Genomic DNA, 24,949 nt, shown 5'->3' with positions numbered 1-24,949 from the left:
TGTTTTCATTGAGAATAAAAGCTACCCTTGATTACCACGAAAATTCAGTCACAACGAATTCTAATGAATCCACAATATATGTACATTATAATATGATAAGAGATTGAAGAAACTATACTGTAAAATCTTGCAACTCAGCATTTGTATTATTATAATATCACAAATTAAATACAAAATCACACACAGACATACATACACATGGAATTAACATGGATACATAAGTTGGAAAAAAAATCACCAAGATTTGATATTTCCAACACACTTTTTTTAAGTCATTACATAATAAGGAAAACATTTTAGTAATAATCTTAATAGTTACACTTTTAAAATTAATCTCTATAAACTATTGATATATTCCTGATGGATCCTATATAAACTAACATGTTAATAGTTCTCCAGTGAAGTGATAATAAGTTCAATTTGATGTATTATTTGATTGGCAAACAAATTAGCTTATATTGAAAATAATATGTATTGGTTATCTTAAAAATTGATTTGCATCAACAACTTAATATTACTATACTGAATACAAATACACGTATAATTAATTACTCATGTTCTGAGGACAAATTATTTCATTTCATTGATTACATGACAAAAATATTGAAATCAAAAAATGAATTTAATACTCAATATAGTAATTAAAACTCTTTAAATTTTAATTACTGTGAACACAGATAAAGCAAAATATCGGATATACAGTGAAGTTTTGTTGAGTCTCCAGCAAAATTCTTAACAAATCCTTGCAAAATTTAAAGATTATAACAAATTCGGAAATAGCAAAATTTACAGTTATAACAAATTGATTTTGAGTCTTGTTACAGCCATAGAGGTGAAAAATAGCACAGTTTCAAACCTTTGTAACAAATTTCTAAATATTTTCAAATTAAAGTAAGCAATACTAATTGACAAAATAGTTTGAATGAATTTATTTCCACACACATCCTTCAGTTAACAATCAAATGATTCAAAGAATGTATTTTTATTTAGCATTAAATTGTAGTCTTTGGAAGATAACATGAATATAACAAATTCGCTTTATTGTTTATCGATTACTGGTATTATGAATTTGTTAAGCGGATATGCCGAATTACAGAATGATACAAAGAAGTACATGTAAATCCACTGGTCCCAACGACTTGGCTATAACTATATTTAACTGAAGTTACCCTGGATATTCTAAACTCATATAACCTAGGTTAAAAGAGTTTACAGATTAAAATTTTCCCAAACGTACGTCATACTCAATCAACTAAGGTAGCTGTTAAATTAAATGTGATCCTTAAATCAGGGATAACCATGTGTCATGTTTATTTATTATGATTTTTATGTTGGATAAACTACCAAACTAAATATCATATTCTAAAAATAAAAAGTGACTGCAATAGATACAAAAAATATTAAAAACAGCCTTTGATATAGATATTTATAACTATATCTTTTCATTCATAAAATTAAAAAAAAAAAAATTTGTAATGTACATTTGTAGAACTGGTACTGTACGTTTGAGGAATATTCTTGAATAAACACCCTGCTAAACAAAGCATTAACAAGTATCTGTGGTATGTAAATTGGCAGGTATTTGGTATAAATAAGAGGCACTAAGCAAAATAATCCATTCTAAAGGTTAACATGTAAAAGGGGGACATGGTAGCCTGTGTTGAACTCTCTTCTTCTCGTAGCTGGCTCCCACCTTCTCTATTCCGCCTTCTTTTTGGTGATAACTTTTCCATACGCTGAGCCTTTCTCTAGCTGAGTGAATCCAATCATAAATTTGGCTAATAAATTTACTGAAAGAAAACAAACAATTCCAGTGATAATTTACACAAATAAAGCATACATGTACTAGGTGAATATCACGTGTTTCAATTTTTCTATCAAAAATCAAATGCATGTACTGTTTCATGTACAAGATTCAACTCTGAGGATTATCATATAAAGTTTTAGTAATATATTAGATGGTTACTAGGTTTTTTGCAATGTTTTTTCTTTTAATAAACATATTAGGTATTGCCAAAATTTCCATATTGGTTGGGGTAAAATTTTTTTAAAAACTGAAGAAAAAAAATGGCAAATGAAAACAAGCATTCTGAGAGTATTGCATAAGCAATACACGTCCCCTACCGGTGAAAACCGGTAGGGGACTAATAAAAAAAGCAACATCTTTCCTTTTATTAGGACTTACCTAAAACAAAGACTAAGACTATCACAGCTTTATGAAGAAGACTTCCATAGAATAAAACATTGACTAGGTAAAACAGCAATGGCACAAGAGTCACAATGATCCAGAATATATGCATGACTAGGTCATTGTAGCGTTTTGGTATTCGAAATCCTGGTCTGTCTAATTCTTTGGTTTGGTAAAACTTTTCAACTACATCATCCTACAAACCAAGTAAATGGATAAATGGTTTATTTTCATATCAATATTCTAATAGAATTTATTTCTTTTTGAAGCTAGAGGATATGGTGTCATCCACAGGACTTACACATTGTCTACGAAAACACTGTCTGAGATGCTAGCATTGACAAAACACATTTTGTAATTTCATAATTATAATTTTATAATATTATTGTAAGTAATTCTATTATTAATATACAGTCAAAACTGCCGTAGCGGTCACCCCTATTAAGCAGTCACCTTTCGTATGCGGTTATTTTATTTCCTCCCGATGAAAAATCCTATATAATTGCCCTCTAAAAAGCGGTCACCTGTCTCACGCGGTCAGCGGTCATCGTATTTTGATCCGAAACTGTACAGTCGACATGCATTAGGCGGCAATCTTGGCCGGTCACATGATTTACACCCGGGGATTTTAAACATGGCTTCCGAATGTCGGGTATAAATGTAAACAATAATTATACGCTTGAGGCGAGAGAAACCAAATTAATCGATGTATTTATAATACATAATTGGCAGATCAGATACGAATGGGAATCAAGTGAATTGTTTAAACAAGTATTAACAATATGTTTGTTTTATAAACATGAATGCTATACAGGTGTCAAAAATGTCCGCGGCGAGGCAAGAGAAAATTGCTTGATTTAATAATATGATTTTGAGTTCAGATACGGTCGGTTAAAAATGTAATTGTTGATTTGTATTAAAAGTGTTTGTTTTCTATATATACGGTACTCATGAAAATAGTATTAGTGTTGTAGTTGTGAAAATGTCGGTGACAAGGTTTTACCACGTAATGACTTTTTTGAATAATTTAAAGAAATATAAAAATTGCAGGCACAATGCATTTTAATGTATTTCTACTTATTTGTAAATATAATAGATACTATAAAAACATCAAATCAATTACTTTATCTATCATTTTGATACATTATGCTAAATATCAAGTATATAATTGAAATAAAACTGAATAATCGTTCTAAAAATGGATTTGATGTTGGCAAATTCACAAGTCTCTATTCAAAGGTCACCTCTGTTAAGAGGTCACTTTGGGTGCCTCCGGCAGGTGACTGCTTAATACAAGTTTGACTGTACATGTAAATACCTTTTCTTTAAACAAATTCCTCAGCCATTCGGACAACTCCTCCTCAGAGTCCGGCAAATCTTTGACCTCATACCTCCTACAGCATTCAGGAAGATCACGGATATTAATCGATTTAAATTCAAAGGTAACTGATGAAACATACATTCAATTTACTAGAGATTCAAGAATAAACTCTCCCTAATGATATCATGGTAAAAGGTTTTGTCAATGATAAATACTGTTAGACATAAAATGAGTATAGTTATATATCGCAAAAAATTGTCGATATTACTGTGGAATCATTAAATTTTGTAGGGGCCAATTTTCGTGGACTGCTAAAATTTTACAGATTTGTGAGGACGTAATTTTGTGTATTCTCTTAAACCTATAACTGAAATATGACTTTATTACCCTAATTTATTAATTCGTCGAGGATGTTAATTAGTGGATTAGAGGTACCCACGAATTCCATGATAATTGAGCCACTACAAAATTTAATAATTCCAAAGTATGTAAGATGATATACTAATTTAAAATCCTTCAGTTGTATTTATTCATGTTATACATATGTACTGAGAAATAATTTTAATTTTGTTAATATCATTTTCTTGCGATTTGATAAAAAACTGTTGAATCACCTATAATAAAGAGTCAACAGTATCTGAAGATCAATTGTATGACATACCTGGCTCGGATTCTACTCATGATCTTCTTGCCATGAAGTACATCCATCAGAGAGGGGTAGCCGTCATCAAACACAACTGTAGCATCATACACCGCATTTACTATAAAAAAAGGGTAAAAAAACGTCAGTAATCTAATCATCAAGTGTGATAGGTATATAAAAGGATTACGGATTTCTATAGTCCCTTCCTTCATCCCCGAATTATACATGTAAAGAAATACTGTACCCATTCAATAAAAATTCTGTTAAATTCCATGTGCTGTATATTCCTTGTTTTATGCAATTGCGATTCCCGTGTTTTCCATAAAATAGTGAGAATATAAAATCGCGAATGCCATATTTTTATCATAGTATGTTTCATGTAGTTTACATTTATCAAAAAAATTAAAAGCGAGATTTTAAAATTTATGAGGTGTGCCTCTCAAAATTTTACATGGAAATATATCTTGCATTTATTAATAATAAATTGGAATCTACAGTATTATTTTCCTACATTTTCCTTTGAGTTCCTGAATGGAGTAGGCAAACCCCTTTGGTCTGGGCAGCAGGTGGTGCTTCATTATTGGGTAGCCTTTCTCTTTGGCCACAATGTGGCTGTTTTCCAGTTTCTGGTTTGTCAGTCTGGTTCCTTCAGGGAACAGTAAAAGCTAGCAAAAAGAAAATGGTCAATTATAATTTTAGGCAAGGATAAATTTATCATTCGATTCTATGGCCAAAAGTTTCAATTTCAATATACATGTATAACACAGAAAGGAATTTCATTTTTTCAATTGCAATACTTGAAAAGGGAAATAAATCTGTTTAATTTCATATTTTCTAAAACTTCAAATTGAGTGTTTTTCAATATTACAATAAAAGTGATCAATGCTGCTTCATTTGACTAATTGAAGCAATGTTTAACAAAACCATCATATGTTTGGCCTCATTTACATTCAGTGTACGTACTTCATTCTACATGTGATTGCATCTATGAAACTATGATTGATCAAGAACTTCAAACAGAATGGGGTTCATCAAGCTTTCCACATCAATAACACACCAATAAGTCCTCTAACATTTAGATAACACTTCATACCCAAATGTTATCAATAATTTCAAGTTTGTTATATTTCTTTGTAAAGATCAATAATAGCTCTAACAGTGACCAAGTAGTAGTTCTTACAGTGACCTAGTGACCCAGTAGTAGTTCTCAGTGACCCAGTAGTAGTTTTTACAGTGACCCAGTAGTTGTTCTTACAGTTACCTAGTGACCCAGTAGTAGTTCTCAGTGAACCAGTAGCAGGGTTGGCCGGGAAATACCAGTGCTGGGAATTACCGGTGGTAAATACCGGTATTTCCCGTCACGGTCAATACTACTGTTTTTCACTAATCTGGGAAATACTGGGAAATACAAATTTATAATCTTTATTTCTTTAATTTTTTCAATGCAAAACATATGTTTATGATAAAAGATATTAACAATAAGCATCAAAAACCAATTTATCCCACTTTCCCATTTCACTGCCAGTTTATGAATCTTAAATTCACCAATCACCTATTCCCAAAGACTTCTATAGCTGCTAAAGTACAAATTTTAGTCCAGCTTTTTGAACTTCAAGTTTTCTGTGTTACAGATTTATAATTCAAAGCACAAAATAAACTGTTATAATTACTGTAAGTGTTACAAGTAACAATTAAATAATCACACATGTTGTTATAATAAATGACACTTGACAGTTTTGTGCTCCTGTTTTGGGGAGATATATACTATGAGTGGGGCTGATTGGCTTCTTCTTAGGTGTGTTGCATACTAAGGTAGTGACCCAGTCACACTTTATTTTTCACATTCAATTTTCTTGCACCATTTTCACATTCACCAAATAAACAGAAAATGGAACTTTTCATATTATGTTTATGATAACTGTATAGATTCACCTATACCTGACTAGTCTTAAAAACAAATAACAATCTTGTCAATGAATGAACCATGTTGAGTATTCATAAGAAGATAACCAATGCATTACTGGGCAGTCAAACTTGTTAAAATCAAAGAACATTATAAAATGTCAAAAAGCTGACAAGGTGTACTATTGTCTACATCCCTACAGATTTGATTAAGACTAATGTCTAAGTATGAAGTACTATAATATGTAGTTGTACTTTATGTCCCAGTATTTCCCGGGAAATACCAGTAATTCCCGGGAATTACTGTAAAACGAGAAAATATGGCGCACTACAAATTTTAGCGCCTTTGGCGCAACTACCTCTGAGCGCTAAAATTAATAGTGCACCAACGATTTTTTATATGTATTAAATTTCTTCAAGTTGCAAAACAATAACGTCAGTCAATTTTTAAGGCTATATTGAAGTGTTAATTTAAATATCAGATGCTGTCGGTTCTGTTTGTTTAAACAATTCCACGGGTAAACGTTAAGGGTTATCAGAATAAGTGCCTAAACATGGATTGATTAATTCAGTTTTAATTGCTTTTTAATATCTCTCATTAGCACCTTGAAAATTGGGCTTCTCCCCATGCCATTTCCATTTAGCGTCTCGAGGTGAAAATGTGATTAAGCGTTGCGTTCGTTAACGCTGACAATACATGATTGATCATAATTTTATTGATCTCTGATTAGTGGATATAAAGATAACAAGACGATACCAATTTTTGTGTTTTTTTATGTAAAATTACTGTGAAAAAGATTCTCTCATGGTGATTGAAACTCATGGTAAATGTAGCATTTGATTTCACTTTTAGTTTCGGGACTCTTCTAGTGTTATCTAAGTCGACAGGTTAAATTCAAAGTCGGATAACTCAAATTTGTTTACCAACAAAAATTACACATCATCGCCAATAAATGAAGTTTTCATATCTATCTACTGACGATTTACACAAAAGTAAGTGTATTGTTCTCAACGACAGTTTACCGTGCATGCGAGATAGAAATCAAAGTCGTTGTGTTCACGTGCTTGAGTGAACACAGAACTAAATTTTGGGCGTGATCTTTTATCAAACAACAACATTTTTTGTTTTCTTTTTTAAAGAAAAGATGCATGCGCTAAAATATAATTGCGCAAATCTACTGGCACTTGCATTTGCGCTAAAATAAGTATGCGCCAAATTTTCTCGTTTTACAGTACCAGTATTTCCCACCGTCCTGGGTAATATGAGTATTTCCCGCTTTTTTGCCAACCCTGACCAGTAGTAGTTTTTATAGTGACCCAGTAGTTGTTCTTACAGTTACCTAGTGACCCAGTAGTAGTTCTCAGTGAACCTGTAGTAGTTTTTACAGTGACCCAGTAGATGTTCTTACAGTGACCCAGTAGTTGTTCTTACAGTGACCTAGTAGTTGTTCTTACAATGACCAAGTAGTAGTTTTTACATGACCCAGTAGTTGATCTTACAATGACCCAGTAGTTGTTCTTACAGTGACCCAGTTGTTGTTTTTACAGTGACCCAGTAGTTGTTCTTACAGTGACCAAGTAGTTGCTCTTACAGTGACCCAGTAGTTGTTCTTACAGTGACCCAGTTGTTGTTCTTACAGTGACCTAGTGACCCAGTAGTAGTTCTTACAGTGACCCAGTTGTTGTTCTTACAGTGACCCAGTAGTTGTCTGGATACTCCACGGCTGTCCGGACTCCCTCCTGGATAATCTGTTTATCCTTGGTCCAGTCCCTCTTCAGGAACAGCGACTCTGTGAACCACCAGGCCCAGCCAATCAGAGGAATCAGCTGGAGGACTTTCTTCCCATAGATCTTTGTTGTCTAAAATCACATCATTTCAAAATCTTGGTTAATTAAGTGAGAACAACCACATGACAAAAGAGAACTCTTACAGATTAGTCATTTCTCAATCAACTTTATCTGCCTTTTTACAGGTTTTGTGGGTTTTATGATTAAAAATTGAGCATATGAGGCAATCATTTGATAAATACCTTTTCCCAAATGTGAATTGTAAATAAAAAGAAATTCTAAAATAAAGAAATTTTTAAAAAAAAAATATCATGATATAATTGTGATTGAATCTCCAGCTAAATTTCTATGTACATGTACATTCATTTGACTGTTAAACATCCAATCTCAGCTAGCAATTCTCACGTATGTATCTATCTTGTAAGTAAACTTCCATTTATACCCTGTGAGTACAACATACAGAAATTGACTTAAGATGGCAAAATTTTAATTACAAATTTATCACATAATTGATTAGGTACCAAAAACTACAACTATGAAGTGTATAACATCATTCAATGCAATTATACCTACACAGTGTATTACATGATTGGCAGCAATCAATAATCACAGTAACCATGGAGTGTATTACAAAATCTAGTCCTCACCCCCAGCATCCGGATTATAGCTACAGAGTGTATTACACATTGTATTACATAATTGGCAGCAATCAATAATCACAGTAGCCATGCATGGAGTGTATTACAAAATCTAGTCCTCACCCCCAGCATCCGGATTCTCTCGGCCAGGATCCAGGCCATGAGCCAGTCAATCTCGTACTTGTGGTTCATAATGACCATCATGTGTTCTCGGGCCAGGTGCCTCCTTTCCTCGGGATCCATGTGTAACACACACTCACACCCTGCCCACCATTGTCCAACACTTGTGAACTCTGACCCAACAAAAATAAATCCAACGATATTTTAAAAAGTCCGGCGGCTTGTTCAGTAGAGCGGCCGCTCGCAAGTGCTCGCCAAGATGTCTTATGTCTGCAAAATGGATAATGGCGAACGCTCGCTAGCACTCGCTCTACTCGCACTACAACTCAGTACTAATAGTTATTAATCATACTAATAATATTGTTAATATATGTAGACTGTTCCCGTAGAGAGACATTTTCATAGTATGTCAAACTTAAATTAAACTTTCACTATAACTAAATAACTGTGATGAAATTAAACTGAAAATTTGAAAAATTTAACCAAGAAAACATTATTATCTATAGTAAACTAAAACTGAATTCCTGTTTGAAGCATTGACATATGTGCATACTGCATTGAGCTGAATCCTCATATGTTATCTCCTTGAGAACAATGCAGGGACTTCAAACAAGTGTAGAGAGTGGTTTGTTTGTCAATAAAATTGTGTATATGTACATTATGTAATCATTGACCAGCAGCTACCAAGAAGTTGCTGGATACTAGCATGTATGTATATGTATATATGGGTGAAAGCATGAGTGAGGGAGTAAATCGAGAGTCAGAGTTAGAAAGTGACCTATGTTTGTGTAAATTGTTAATATGTGAAAACAGAATAAATTTGTAAATAGACTTATATTTTAAGCTACCAAAGAAAATTAAAGGAGAAAAGAAATGGATCATATTTTATAGACAATAGTGGAAAAACAAGACCGCAGGCTCGGTTGCGCTACACAAGTTAGATGTATGTAACCAATGTACTTACGACACCACGAGGCATACGCCAGGTAGTAGTTGACTTTCCTGTACAGGGTTTTGTCAAATGGCCAAATGATGAGGCTCAGAAGCTGTAGAAAGTTCAGGAAGAGCGTACTGACAAAGAACACATAGGCAAACAACAGGAACCAGATAGGCCAGCTCTTCCAGTTCTCCATGGTGTACAGCCCCTGTAAAATATTAACACAGCAAATATTTCAGGGAGAAAACAAATTTGAGAATCCAGCAAAAATCTACATTAATTTATTTAATATTAAACTGTATTTGGTCCCACTAAAAAGAATATTAATTAACGATTGATTGATAAAAGGATTGAAGAAATTAAAACATAAAATATAGGAATTCATGCATTTTTACATAGTAACATAAATTGAAATTTATTAAATAGTAAAAACCATGATTTCTCCCCTCAAAGAGTACTGAATTAGGTTGTTCACATAGCAACTAGCTAAAAAAAAATTTGAGAAGTATGCATACATGTATAATCTTTGTTCTCGTTATGCATGTGTGGAATGGATCTAAGATTCAGATGAGACATATCAGACTCACATTACTAAGTACTCAGTACAAAAATTTCAGCCTAATGTGAATCTTGCCAAGAATTGATGTAATTTTTTTCCCAGCTAACTTTATTGCCTTAACATTTTTTGGAATACCAGCCAGGCGCATAGCGCATTTTACAATATGCATTCCTTTTGCTATTTTATACTATACTGGCGTGCGACCAGTTCTCGCCGAGTACCATATCTCGCCAGTACATTGTGACATCATTTTAACAACACATAAAATTATAGACGAAAAATGATGTCACAATGTACTGGCGAGATATGGTACTCGGCGAGAACTAGTCGCACCCCAGTAAAGCTTTATCTTTAGTGCCACCCCCACCCCTGGCCCTTCAAGTCGTGTGCTATTTAGTACAATTATATTTATTATGCTCCCCTTTCTCTCTTAGCCTCATGACTACGCCACAGCTGAACAAACTATTATAAATGAAATGGTCCATAGTTATTTGATTATGAATTTATGTTCTACATATTTGAGCGTAGTCTAGCCATTATAAGAGTAAACAGTTTCTATACTTTCTTTACGTTACTACGCATGTATCGCATACTGTATCCATGGAAAAGACGAAAAAAGATTGCACTTACGTTTATTGGAAATTCTATAAATTAAAGATTTTTCTTTATTTGAAAATGTGCTAGCTTTGTCGAAAATCTAAACATCCTTTATGCAAGGCCCATGTAATATTACCTATAATTTTATCCTCCAGGATTTGGCATTGGACTTTGAAGCGATCTTGTTTACTTCTGGTTGTCGTAAAACATATCAAATAACTCATGAATCTAAACTACAGTAAAAATTAAAATAAAATGCACTTTTCTAAAAGTTCTGAATATATAATCTACAACAATTCATTGTTCGATTTATTTGATCTTCATTTAATCTATAGTAAGAGTAAAGCTTTTTACGACATATCGAAATCTGGTTTTGCTCAATAACGTGGGTCGGGATGATGAAACCTTGTCAACATACCATATTTCAGTAATATTTTCAACTTTCTGGGCACTTTGAAACATTTTTGAAACAGCAAAGGTAAAGTTCTGAATTTTTTCAATTAAGGCCTTCCAAAGTATATAGAACAAAAGATTTTATTTTGATTAATGTTGTATTTTATTCAATTTGACTTTTTGAGGTATCGGGTGCGTTCGCCCTATCTACATGTTCGCCTTAGTCCGTTCGCTCTACGTCCGTTCGCTCTTATTACCGTTCGCCCAAATTCTCGTTCGCCTTAAACCTCGTTCGCTCCTTGTTTATAAATAAAGTATATTATAAGTTATTTTATTAACTTTTAACTTAAAACTTGTTAACTTTTATTAATTATTCGTATATTCTATGTTTTTCTTTCATAAAAAAAAAAGACGTAATTGGTATAATTGTTAGATTTATTGCCGTAAATTGTCGATAACCGTCTTCTTGTTTTTATAATGATTCGCTTGGTGTTTTTTTAAACAATTAAAGAATTTGAGACTTTAATTGGGTCATTCAGAAGCTCAGCAGATGATTATCACCTATTCTATCTTTGAAGAATTTACTTTTAAAACACAATCCTTTGATTTCTAAATGAGATATATACGGAGATGGAACATGAAACTGTATCAAACTACTGTCAACCATGGCAGAGGTCAACCCCCCGTGCATCTCATGTTGCAGAGAAGTAAGACCTAAACAACATGCTGTGATGCTTGTGAAGGTTGGCAGCACCGCCTATGCAATACTGGTATGTAAGAAATATAAAAGTAAATCAAAATTATTTGTGTAGGATTTATTACTTACCCCCCCCCCCCCCCAAAAAAAATAAAAAAAATAAGTGAAAAATCAATAAATACTGAGAGGAATTATTAAGTTTTGTTAATAGATACTAGTACCAGTATAAACTTATAAAGTGTTAAATCCACAATAAAATCCACTGTCTTATGTTATGCTCTAATTAAATACAGTTACATATTAATAATATACTATATTTATATTTGACTAAAATTCCTTGATAAATCGATAGGATAGGTATAACAAAAAAAATTAACATAGAGAACTTTAATTGTAGGAAAACTTGTATTAAAAAAATTAAATAAGTTAGTATGTGAGTATTCACTTATTTATTTTATCAATTTATCTAGCCTATTTATTGATTGTAGTGAAAGTTTAAAAGCAACTCTCCGTACCGTCTTGGAAAATTTCAGCGTTTTGAGTATTTGTCAAAGAATCATCCCCCCCCCCCCCCATAACAGTAAATGTTCATCTATTATGTGTACATAACGTAATGTCAATAGCTTATTCATTAGAGAATTCCGAGCTCTTGTATATTTTTTAGATCACTAAACGCTGAACCAGAGTTGCCGGACGACATCTTACTTCATAATTATGATATGGTTATATTATGAGGTAAATTTGAAAATAATTACAAAATAAACAGAAAATACAAACAGAGGAATATTACTTATTAGGTTAGTTACTGACTCACTACGGAAATATATTGGGTTGATCAATCTCATAGATGGCGAGGCGAAGCCGAGCCGTCTATGAGATTGATCAACCCAATATATTTCCGTAGTGAGTCAGTAACTAACCTAATAAGTGTTTTGTTTTCCCGAGAACTATTAAGCGACATATTTATTCACAAATAGCGATGATCATGGCACAGCCATGTACAAGATGCCTAACATCTCGTCCAATTTAACTCATTTAAACTCTTCAAAATTTTCAATCTCACATTTCAAATACTTTTTAAAAATCTTTGCTTCACCCATGTTTACTTACAATGTTTTGTTGCTATTCAATTTTAAATGATTTCTCCCTTTTCTCTGCAGTTAAATACTATGAAATGTCGAAATGTGTAAGCGAAGCGTCGACCAATGACGGCCATATTGCCTAATATTAATTCTCACAGAACAAATATAGAGATATATGAGGCAATCACGTGCTATGTTTAAACCAATGAAAATGTGACGTTTCAGTCCAAGGGAAAACAACATAAAATATAGTAACATTAAAAAAATAAAATAATTCAATTAACAAGTTTTCGTAACAATATAATGTCACCGTCAGTCAAATGATGATTATTATGTAGAAGTGGAAAGGGTGGTATTGTTTTCATTAATTATATATCTATCTTTCAAAATGTTTAAATTCACCAGAATACACAGAAATATATAAATAAATTAATCCTATATAAAATTAAGGCGAACGGACCCAGTGCGAACGGCGTCAAGGGCGAACGGACGTAGGGCGAACGAAAACTAGGGCGAACGGCGTCAAGGGCGAACGCGTTTTAGGGCGAACGAACAGCCATTCACTTTTTGATACCAGAGGTAAAAAAAAAAAAACCTATGCCTTCTGCAGTGTTCTGAGTATCAATATCTAGTCACTGCGGTATCATTTTCTGTTTTATTTTTTGTGGAAAGATAATAGTATTAGAATCAATGCCCTATTAACAGTCCAATTTATAAGAAATGGGAGTATACTATAAACTAACTACATTGTACTTATAATATTAGAAATTAAACAAAGTAATATATCTGGGTCATCTACATGAACCAAAGAGGTATAGCGCACTTAATATACAATTTGGCCTGAAATATAGCCTTTTGCAAACATCAGACGTTTTTCAATATTATACAATATTTAGTTTAAATATATATCCAAAGAAACGCAAAATACATGCTCTAAGAGTCTTAATTATCTTACACGACATCATTAAAATATTCAGGTTTTGTTAGGGAGATACAGGAAAATAGTCAGTATACAATAAAAAATTGGATATTTGACAATTTGAACCACTCTAAACCAAAGACATCCGATTAGAATTATGTTCTACAGGTATTGTAGTACATGTTTACATTTAATTAGTTTTGGTTTAACATGGTCATCGTACTGAAAATTAGTCAAATATTTCAATTAATGTTTTTCTAATACATGTACAATCATATTTATAGCCATATATATTGAAAATGCATCTGTTGAAAATGTTAGATGCGTGGCCTAGTGGTAACGCGGAGCCGTAGGTCTTTTTGATTTTGTGGTCATTGGAGCAAATCCACTAAGTAGTAATTTTTTTTTACTTAAATTGAAACATAAACAGAATAGAGAGATTAAGTTACACGTATCTAATCTTCTGGTTTTTAAAAAAAATTATTCTGTTTAATTCAATCTGAGTATGACATGTATAAGTACACACGTACAATATAAACAGTTCTCTTCACTAACACTGTACATGTACTCTATTTACATTTAGATCCATTGCTTTGCTTGAACTTATCACGGTTCAGAATATCAACTACTGTTATACACAAAGTTTCCCAAATTTAAGACAAATCAATTGTTACAGACACCGTTATAAAATCAGTACAGTGTATCCAAGTTTCAAAAATCATATTGCGACAGCGAGGTACCTGAAGCTATTTTTAGTAACAGGTAATTTCCGTCCAAACACAGGTGTAGGCGAAATAATGGGAAAAGGCGCTATACCTCTTTATGCAATAGAGGTTTCATTGAATTATTTATTACTTAATAGCCTTTTATACTTCTTAATGTGTACATGATTATGTGTAATTTTATTAAAATCGTCCAAATGTGCTGCATAAATATCTTGGAATAGACAATACAATATATTATGTACAAGGAAATGTTGATATAATTATTGTGTTATACATGACAATTAATGGAAGTAGTTTAATATGATGACCATCTAGAATTTATTTTGATGCTATAGATATGTGTACAGACCTTACATGCTACATTTCAAAATGTATGAATGTTATTATGTACATACATTTTATAACTGCATGTAAATGTAAATAATTTTGAATGCCTGCCATGCAGTCATATTGACTTGATGCCAATTAATTCATCACTCTAATTAACTTAATATGAATTACTAATACAACAGTAATACACAAAGTGTCATATTGTACTGTAAATGGACAATGCTAGTACCGTATGTTGTAATTAATGTACTGGTAAGTAGATGCATAAGTCCAGGTGCACGTAGATGATGTTTGTTAGTACATGTATTGCGTATCATTATTTGATGGCACAGACACATTTTGCCCTGAGGGGCACATGTTGTTATTATTTCACAAACAGGAAGAAAAGCAAGTTTATAAATTACAATATATTAAGTCAGCTAGTAGACCAGTAAGCTGAAATAGATATTTGGTATTAGATTTTTAAAATGTCAGCTTTGATAAATGGATGACAAAATTCCTTAATATAGATTTGTAAAAAACAAAAAAATAATTGAAGTCAACAAACCAAGCAGTAAGTTTTTTAAAAAGTATTTAAAAAAAAAAAAAACACTCAATATACGCCTTATGTTTTAGGTTTTAAATTGATGCCTGTTTGTCAGTGTGGTTTCTGTTCAGTTTGATTTTACTCAATTTTTATTTTATTTTTTTATTTTTTGGCAGTAAGACATGGATGTGAAGGATTTGTCAAATAAGATGGAGTCTGTGTCAATCTCTGTTTCACCAGAGGAGAAACTGAATCTCATAAAGAGGAACCTTCAGGTAGGATGAAGTAGGAATACACGAAAAAGGGGGGAACGAATTTGGACTTAATTTTCTTGCCATAAAAAATATACTTTGATTTTTTATCATGATGAATTAAGAAGAAGTTAGACATGTTAGAATTAAATTTGTATAACACGAAGGAATTGCAAGAACATGTAAATTTTGTGTACGGTACTATAACATTTGAAAATAATGCTGCAATATGTTAAGATGTCCCAGAGCAAAAATATGGCTGGAAAACAATATTCTTTAAATCAAAGAAGAAATAGTTTGAGAGTATTTCTTAATAATTTTATATCATATATTGACAACAATGTCAAACATAATACTTGATGCATTTTTGTGATGTCTTGTGTACTTTGTTGTCACATGAAGTGCATTTGCTAACATTGCATATTGTCTAATTAAATCGCATCGGCATAGGTGATTAATGACTCTTTAACAAGTTTAAACCATTACCAAATCTCCTTTGGTGCTCTTTTTTAATGTATTCTATTTTTTTATATTGTAGGAAATAATCGGTGAGGACAAACTAAAGACAATTCTGAAGGAGCGAGATGTCAAGGTGTACTGGGGGACCGCCACCACCGGGAAGCCACATGTGGCCTACTTTGTTCCTATGTCCAAGATAGCCGACTTCCTCAGGGCAGGATGTGAGGTACATTCAAGGAACCAAGGAGGTGCTAATTGAATGTTAACAGAAACAGATATTGCCTCTTTTGGGTTTGAACTCAGGTCCTTTACCATAGAAATCTAGCTCAATTGTAACAATTCGTGTTTTCCAAAAACTTATATTTTGTCTCTTGTATTGTTTGAATTACATAACTAGCATGATACATGTAATGTCATTTGCACTGCCCACATTGATAAGTTTTTTCACTCACTTTTTTAAACCTTTCAGGGTTTTTTGTTGGATTTATCTCTCAGTTACCATTTTGGTAGTATGTAAAAACAGTCCTTTAAAATCTCTCTCAGATTAATGCCTTTATATTACATGTAACACTCAGTGGTCTTGGTGACCAACACATCTAAACATGGATAGTATATCCCCATTGATTTGTTGTAATCAATAAATATATCCAACTTCATGTGGTACCTTTATCTTTTCCATCAGGTGACCATTCTGTTTGCGGATTTACATGCTTATCTAGACAACATGAAGGCCCCCTGGGACCTCCTGGCTTTGCGAGTTCAGTATTACGAGAGAGCGATCAAAGCCATGCTCAAATCTATAGGAGTTCCCCTGGAGAAACTCAAGTTTGTCAAAGGATCAGACTACCAGCTCAGCAAGTGAGAGCAGCCATTTACACCTGTTTTCTGATTTACTGTGTTTCTTGTTATAAACAATTCTCAGTGAAATCTCTTATATACATCATGAACAATAAAACTAAACAATTTAATAATGTTGAGCAGCAAATGTCTACTATATTTGGAAATTCTGTTTAGTATTAATCACATCTTCAAAATTTTTCAGATTCAATCTGAATCTGACCTGAATTGTTGATTCTGACCTTTAAGTCTATGTGATGTATTGTACAAATGTACTTTACTTCAGCATGGAATATCTCAGTAATGATTATCAGTATTTCTGAGCTGTAGAAACAGAACTGTTATGCACGTGTAGACTGTATGGATAGACAAGTGGGCGGGACTTGCAATGTGAATTTTTCTGATTGGCAGAGAGTACACTCTGGATGTTTACCGGCTGTCGTCAATGGTTACGGAACACGATGCCAAGAAAGCGGGTGCCGAGGTGGTCAAGCAGGTGGGGAATCCCCTGCTGAGTGGTCTCCTGTACCCAGGGCTCCAGGTACGGTAACAATATACAGGTACATGCACTGGTACTCTTCCTAACCGACCACTTCAGGTACAGCCCCTTTGTACAGATCTACATGACTGTTCAATTGATATGAATCTCCCCAGACCATAGTGGTTTACATTAACATGCAAATATTTATTTCAGTTTCAGTTGAGTGGGAATCATGTACTATAATAAAAATTTGATTCCTTTGGTTATATATATATTATTAGTTAGGTTAGGGGGCATTTTTTAAATCCATATCAATTTGGTAAATCTGTTTACAAATAAATATTTTATGGGTATGTGAACATGATGAATGTGAAGTAAAATTCTGTATTTTAGGTCATACATGTATATGTTCTCCTTACTTTGGAATTTAGAATTACCTATTTTCATAACACTGTTTTTTACTGAAATGTACAGTCTGAGTGTATTTATTAAAGCTAAAATAAAGATGTAATTTTTTATGTAGTTGTAAAAGTTGAAAAGTAACAATTTGGTCTATACATGAATTTAAATATTTTATTTAGTAATACTTTACTTTATCAATTAAGAGTTGGGGGGGGGGGGGGGGGGGATAGATAACGTGCCGATATGCTATTTGGTGATCTGCAAGCTAACTTTTTCTGATTATTAGTTCTTTGTTCTAGGCTTTGGATGAAGAATATTTAAAAGTGGATGCTCAGTTTGGTGGTGTCGATCAGAGAAAAATTTTCACATTTGCTGAAAAGGTACTTTCCAAAGAATTATCTATATATTAAAATTTTATATCCAATACTGTTGTTAAGATTTCATGTTTCTTTCATCATTTGAAATTTATTTTAACTTGCTCAAATTATAATTTTATTGGCAAATGACATTGATCTAAAAAAGTTAAGAACTCCCAATTAAGAATTCTTGATACACTGTACTGATACATGAATATTAAAATGTTCTTTGGTTCTGTTCTTTCTAGTATCTCCCCCATTTGGGTTATACAAAGAGAATTCACCTCATGAACCCCATGGGTAAATATTCCATGTTAAATTAAAAATACTATGGTAATTCCAATTAACGAACAAGGATATTGGAACACCAGTTTTATCTTTTTCACAGACTAGGAAGCACAAGTCAACTTAATATTTTTATATTAAACATCATTTAACGTTAATATTTCAAAATGTCAACAATATGTCCTATTTTCAAAATGATGAAGTCCCTTTATATATTCAGTCATTTACATGTAAACACCACACTCAAAAATCTACAGTAGGTGACTTTGATTTTTTTTTTTATAAAAAAAAATATACAAATTGAAATATTTTAGAATGACGTTTATTTTGAATTCTTTTAAACAGTTCCAGGTTTGACTGGAGACAAAATGAGTTCGTCGGTGGAGGATTCCAAGATTGATTTATTAGATTCCCCCTCTGCTCTGAAGAAGAAGCTGAAGAAGGCTTTCTGTGAGCCTGGCAATGTGAAAGACAATGGCGTCCTGTCCTTCTGTCAGCACGTGCTGTTCCCACTCCGAGGGAAAGAGGGTAAGGGGGTCATAAATATTTTGCAGTTTGTTTTTTAAGCACTGCCAGCTGCAGGCATGTGTGTTATTTCTGACAAACCATGAAGAACGAAACTAAAAGATTAATTAATGTACAAATGTAAAATAATGTTAGAAAGAGTAGATAGGAATAATAATAAACCAAGCTAATATTTTTTTAACAAATATGAACCTTAACTTTTTCAAAAAATCACTTTTTATGGTATTGAAAACTTTCCCTTTAAGTTTGTAAGTGTTAACATTTACTGAGTATTTTTTCAGCAGTTAATTTGTTGCGGACTCAAGAAAATGCCTAACGTTCATAATAGAGAGATATTCATCACCTAGTGTGTTTTTATTATGTCATTATTTAATTGCAAGCCAAGCATTTGGTTGAAAGAAAAACAGAAGTATTTACTGATATTATGAAATAGTCCGCTTTGTTGTTTCTAGTATCTTGCTGTAGAAAGCCATCTTAATCCCATTACTTCTTGTAGGTTTCCTTGTAAAGAGAGTGCCTGAGTTTGGAGGCGACTCCATGTATGCAACTTATGATGAACTAGAGCAGGCATTTGCAAAAGAGGTAACAGTTAAAACATACCAGACTTTTTTCTTTTTTTTGACAAATTATCTTTATTGCAGACATGATAGACATAGATATGTGTATAATAAAATTATCACAGTGACTTATAAAACTAAAGTTAAACTTCGTTATCTGAACTTGATGGGACTGTTTAAAATCTTCAAGATATTCGAGTATTTGAGATAAGAGATATTGAGGTTAAAATACTTAAAAAATAAGTGGTTGTGAATTACAAATCACTGCTAATATAGATATCCATTGTATTCAAGATATTTGTGTTCAAGAAGTCGAAGTTCAACTTTAATTTGATGTGTAGAATCATCAGAATTTTCAACATTTAAGGTCAGAAGACACGTTCCTCAAGAATTTTTTTTGTTTCTACTTGTAATAAAGAGTTCCAATTAAAAATATTAATTTTATGATTATTTTTTAAAATGATTACAATTTGGTTGGATGTGGTTACCTGTCTAGATGGCCGAGTGATTAGAACCGTGGCCACTCACTGCCAGAAGCGTATAGGTTCCAGGCTTGGGGTGAATTACATTGTAAAGTAATGCACTGCATAACCATTACTTCATGAATTTGGGCACTAAATTATCATAAATGATTACCATTACCTAATTTTTTTGAAGTAATGCATTACATTATCATTACATGAGTTAAGTCATGCATTATCGTTACCATTACTTTGTTTTTAAAAATTAAAGCTTAATAAAGAGTTTTTGCAAATGTTTCAAATATAAAACACTCTTTAACATATCTACAGGTTCATGTTCAGCATCAGGTTCAAATTCAATGACTTATACAAGATTCATTCTTTATTTGCTCAATATTTAATCATCTTGTGGCATTATATGAACATATAACATAAGTAAATTGATATATAGACATTTGACGTGGTTCAATGTCAGGTATGAAATAGACACACAGAAGTACATGCATATATAACAGAAAACAAATTATGGAATAACGTTGCGGTTATTAAAAACTAAATATACCGTAGATACTTATAACGCTAATTTTGTGGCATTACACATTATTAGCATTACTTTGAAAACATGTAAGGCATTGCAATGCATTACCATTACATTTAGCATTACCCCAAGCCTGATAGGTTCTAGAGGTTGTGAGTTCAAAGCCCCGCCCCGGCCGAGATAGAGTTCCAATATAGTGAATTTTGCTGTGCTGTATATGTATTTATTTTTATATCAGCAATTCAAGTGTAATTTCAAGAAGATTATACAGGAAATTGCATACTCTAGTATTTTGCAGATATGCCTCGTAACTAAAGGTACCCTAATTTTTTGCAAGAAAGCTTGTCAAAATAGTAGTAAACCATCAACAAACTCCTGGAAAAAGTTATATAAAATTGAGGAACGTGTCGTCTGTCCTTAAAATGTGAATTTCGCACATGTGATATCATATGCTGATTTTCCTGGGTGGCATAATGTTTTGTAATATGTATGCATGTATATACAATGTACATGGATAAATTATAAGAATTTTAAATTTTGTTGTTTATAACAGGAGGTACATCCAGGGGATCTTAAGGCCTCCGTGGAGAGATATTTAAATGAGCTGCTGGAACCAATCAGGAAAGAGTTTGAATCGGCAGAGAACAAAAAACTAGTGGCCCAGGCTTACCCAGTGGAGAAGAAAAGTAAGGGAAATAACTTATTTTAAAACGCATGCTTATAGTCAAGTACAATATAAAGAGTACATATTTTTAAGTTTAAAAATTCCAAATAAATTTTAACAACAGAAAGAGATTGAATTTTTCTTTTCTTTTTCATAATGATCATGAATTGGTTGGTCCTCTTAGAAAAATGAAAAAGTTCATAAAAATTATCAATTTAATGAAGAAAATCTGAATTATATTATCCCTGTTCAAATATATCTATAATTTAATCAGTGCAGTATCTAGGGATACAAAATTGTTATTAAAACTGCTGATATCATATGATTTCTAAACTGGTTTCTAATACTACCTTTATCCTTATTTTAGAGAAGCCCGGTCAGCAGGGAGGTGAAGCGGGCGGCTCTGATGAACTGGTTCCCTCTCTGTTAGATCTACGAGTCGGCAAAATATTGGACGTCAAAAAGGTGAGGAAACACTGTAAACCAACCTTAATTCGAGTTCGAAAAAAAAAATACTTGGTCGCGAAATTAGTCGCCGCAAACCACTTCATTTTGAGGTACATCGCGAAATGAAGTCATCGCGTATAATAGTTGGTTTACAGGAACATGAAAGATTTGTTGGTAGCCATCTGTTGTGTATTGTTCATGCCAATTACTTATATTTTTGATTTTGAAGGTAACATGTTTTTGATTGTGTTTTCTGTAATTGCAGTGATATACATTAAAGATATAGATTTTTAATGAAAGTTTGAATTTCTCTAAAACCCAACTGCTAAAGAAGTTTTCTTTAAAATAACCAGTTTGTACAGTGATGTGTTTTTAAAAAGAATCTGGTTAGATTACTCCACAATAAATGCATAAATCGAGTTCAATTACTCCAAAGAACGTTAACTGCATACACTTAAGCATAAGAAATTTGCATCATTATGATATATTTCGTATTCCTAAAGAGCTTCATAACCATCCCTTAAGATTTTACCAGTTTACATACTAGTAAGTATTCTACAACAGCAACTAAAAGTAAAATGACCTATGTACTTAATAAAGAATATTAACTAAATCTTTTAATTTCTTTGTAGCACCCTGACGCTGAGTCACTGTACGTGGAAACAGTTGACGTGGGGGAGGGTGAACCGCGGACCGTGGTTAGTGGATTGGCGGGGCTCTACCCCATGGAGGATCTACAGAACAGAATGGGGGTGTTCCTGTGTAACCTGAAGGCTGTCAAGATGAGGGGCGTGGTGTCACAGGCCATGCTCATGTGTGCCTCAGTGTAAGTCATTTCATGTGTGCCTCAGTCAGTGTGAGTTATTTCATGTGTGCCTCAGTCAGTGTAAGTCATTTTATGTGTGCCTCAGTCAGTGTAAGTCATTTCATGTGCCTGAGTTCCGGTTATTATGAATTTTTTTAGTATATAGTTGCAAGGAGAAAAAGTGATTTGATACCTGTATAATTAAAGATATAGAATAATTACTTATTGTTATATGTTAACCACTTTGAAGACTACAGAAAAGAAAACTAACCTTCCGGTTAACATGAATTCACCTTAAGTGTGCAACCACATGTGGTTTACTGTAATGTGCATAAGCTTTAACTTTAGAGTAAAGTTCTCTGTCTCTGCATTGTAGAGATGACCCCCGGGCCGTGGAACCCCTAGACCCCCCTCTAGGTAGCACTCCAGGGGACAGAGTGATGTTTGAGGGACATGAGGAGGGAAAACCAGAGGAGGAACTCAAACCCAAGAAGAAAATCTGGGAGAAACTACAGGTGTGTTACAATATACCAGTGATGAGGTAGCAGGGTGTCTATTGTGTGCATCTGTCAAACCATTTAGTATTTATTTAAACTATAAAATGGTTTTTTTGGTGATTCACGTGGGACATGAAGGTAGCGACATTGCAGAAAAAAGATGCGAGTTATGGGAATTAATTTGCAGTGATCTTTACCTTCAGCACCCGCATGAATCATCAAAGAAAGCATTCGATTGTTTATATTTAGTTTATCTTTTAACCAATTAATAAATTGATTTTAAAAAGTAAGTAAAATACACTAAATTGCTGTATAAGTACATTAGCTAAAAGAAACAGCCAAATTGTCTCCTTTGAGACAGAGTCAGACATCATCATGATTATTTCGTGCAAACCGTGATTTTTCTTACGTCACCAATTGATAAACAGGGAGTGTCGACTTCATTCCTGTCAGTTTCAGCCGCTGTAGATTTCGACCAATCCATAAACGGGCGTGTTTCTCTAAAGCTATGAATTAACTATTAGTTTATGGAAGAAATAGAGGGAATCATACTTGATAGATGTAAATATTTGTATAAAAATTATGTAAAAATTCTAGGTAATTTTTAAAGTTTGAACGTCTATTGCAGGTGGATTTGAGAGTGAATGAGAAAAGTATAGCAGAATGGCAAGGCAATGTAATGAAGACCAAGCTAGGGAACGTTACAGCCAGCAGTCTAAAGTGCGTACCGATAAAGTGACGGAACAAGCCTGAATATAGACTCAAATTAATATCTGGAAAAAGTGCTCCATTATTTATTGTTTCTGACTGACAGAAACCAGTTCTTCAAGACATATTCTATCCATGGGGGATTTTTTTTTACACCAGACATTTTCATTTTCAGTTCTACTCATGTATTTTTTTTAAGGTAGGGGGATTGGAGTTTGATTTATTATTGAATCAGAATGTGAAATGAGAGACCCTTGAATGTTTTCTGGAGGAAATTTACCCATGAATATTTTGCTTTCATGAAGAAACAAACTTTCTTTATAAAACAAGTATTACATGTATTATTTTGTCATGCTCAGTAGGTATTTTTAATGCCCTATGTAATACATGTACAATGTATTTTTTTTTACTTCGCAAGAAAGTTCATGCACCTGATAAATGGTCATACGTTGAAAATAAATTTTGTCAAGCTATTTTGAGATAAAATGATATTCGATGATTTTATTGATTTTTAATAAAACATGTGTCCACCTGTATGTGACGTTCAAACATTGTTTTCTCTTCATTAATGGGATATATATACATCTTGTGTATGTTCTTGAAGTGTTGGCAGTTTTAATTATGGATGTCGTTCCGACTTTGAAAGAAGAGTGAATTGAATCACTAGCACCTGACGTTATATATTTTACTCGTAAATAAATTCAGCTGAAAAACTTGTTTTTTTTACAAATTTCAATTGACAAACTTTGTTTCACCCACAATTCATTATATACGTTCATAACAAATAAGAGAGAAATCTTATAGAAAATTTGTTATACAATCAGCTGAAAGTACTTCAAGTAATCAAAGGATGAAATATCAATGTCGCCAACATTTTACAAAATATGCGAATAAAACTGTTCATGCACATTATGATCAATTACATGTATTAAAAATATTCTGTATGATATTTGAATTTTAGTATTTTATTAACAGATTCCTAAACGAACGTGAGAATTTTTTCTCCACATAAACTTGCGTCAATTTCATTTAATTTTAGATTATTGCTTTAATTTTTCGAACAGATGTAAACAAAATGAAATTATGTTTAAAAAAATTGGCATTCACTTACTCATATTCATGCAGTTTGATGCAACACGGTCGATCGCGAAATTAAGAATTTGCTTAAGTTATGAAATTGACAGTATATTGATATTAAAATTTCATGTATCTTCAATTAAAAATATTTGTTTAATACATTATTGAATAACAAAAGACGTTTAAATTTTTACAGCAGGGTTGCAAAGTTACTTTGTTACAACCGTAAATTAG

The 24,949-nt window shown here is 32.7% G+C and overlaps 2 protein-coding genes across 5 annotated transcripts; one reads left to right on the top strand and one right to left on the bottom strand.

The window, feature by feature from the left end:
* Positions 1–120: 120 nt before the first annotated feature.
* On the bottom strand, positions 121–10,978 carry LOC105336603 (1-acyl-sn-glycerol-3-phosphate acyltransferase delta). Of its 3 annotated transcripts, none has more exons than XM_066071100.1 (9): positions 10,834–10,978; positions 9,565–9,747; positions 8,604–8,773; positions 7,747–7,914; positions 4,664–4,817; positions 4,171–4,270; positions 3,507–3,582; positions 2,186–2,384; positions 121–1,790 (listed from the first exon to the last, which is right to left on the bottom strand). In XM_066071100.1, exons 2-9 carry the CDS (start codon positions 9,731–9,733, stop codon positions 1,699–1,701), a joined length of 1,128 nt encoding a protein of 375 aa, XP_065927172.1. In that variant the 5' UTR covers positions 9,734–9,747; positions 10,834–10,978; the 3' UTR covers positions 121–1,698. The 3 variants fall into 3 exon arrangements, with proteins under 3 accessions (XP_065927172.1, XP_065927171.1, XP_065927174.1); XM_066071099.1 differs by having other exon boundaries at positions 9,565–9,745; positions 10,830–10,916; XM_066071102.1 differs by having other exon boundaries at positions 9,565–9,745; positions 10,727–10,839.
* Positions 10,979–11,017: 39 nt separating this feature from the next.
* Positions 11,018–24,361, top strand: LOC117691431 (tyrosine--tRNA ligase, cytoplasmic-like). Of its 2 annotated transcripts, none has more exons than XM_066071084.1 (14): positions 11,018–11,171; positions 15,542–15,640; positions 16,155–16,301; positions 16,758–16,933; positions 17,324–17,453; positions 18,095–18,175; positions 18,400–18,451; positions 18,782–18,964; positions 19,458–19,543; positions 21,071–21,203; positions 21,549–21,646; positions 22,261–22,454; positions 22,810–22,948; positions 23,559–24,361. In XM_066071084.1, the coding sequence occupies exons 2-14, from the start codon at positions 15,548–15,550 to the stop codon at positions 23,667–23,669; spliced, it is 1,623 nt and encodes a 540-aa protein (XP_065927156.1). In that variant the 5' UTR covers positions 11,018–11,171; positions 15,542–15,547; the 3' UTR covers positions 23,670–24,361. The 2 variants fall into 2 exon arrangements, with proteins under 2 accessions (XP_065927156.1, XP_065927157.1); XM_066071085.1 differs by lacking the exon at positions 11,018–11,171 and adding an exon at positions 15,248–15,392.
* The last annotated feature ends 588 nt before the right edge of the window (positions 24,362–24,949 follow it).

Source organism: Magallana gigas, chromosome 9 (genome assembly GCF_963853765.1).
Source record: "Magallana gigas chromosome 9, xbMagGiga1.1, whole genome shotgun sequence".
Taxonomy (NCBI): Eukaryota; Metazoa; Mollusca; class Bivalvia; order Ostreida; family Ostreidae; genus Magallana; species Magallana gigas.
This window is presented reverse-complemented; position numbering and strand designations above follow the sequence as displayed.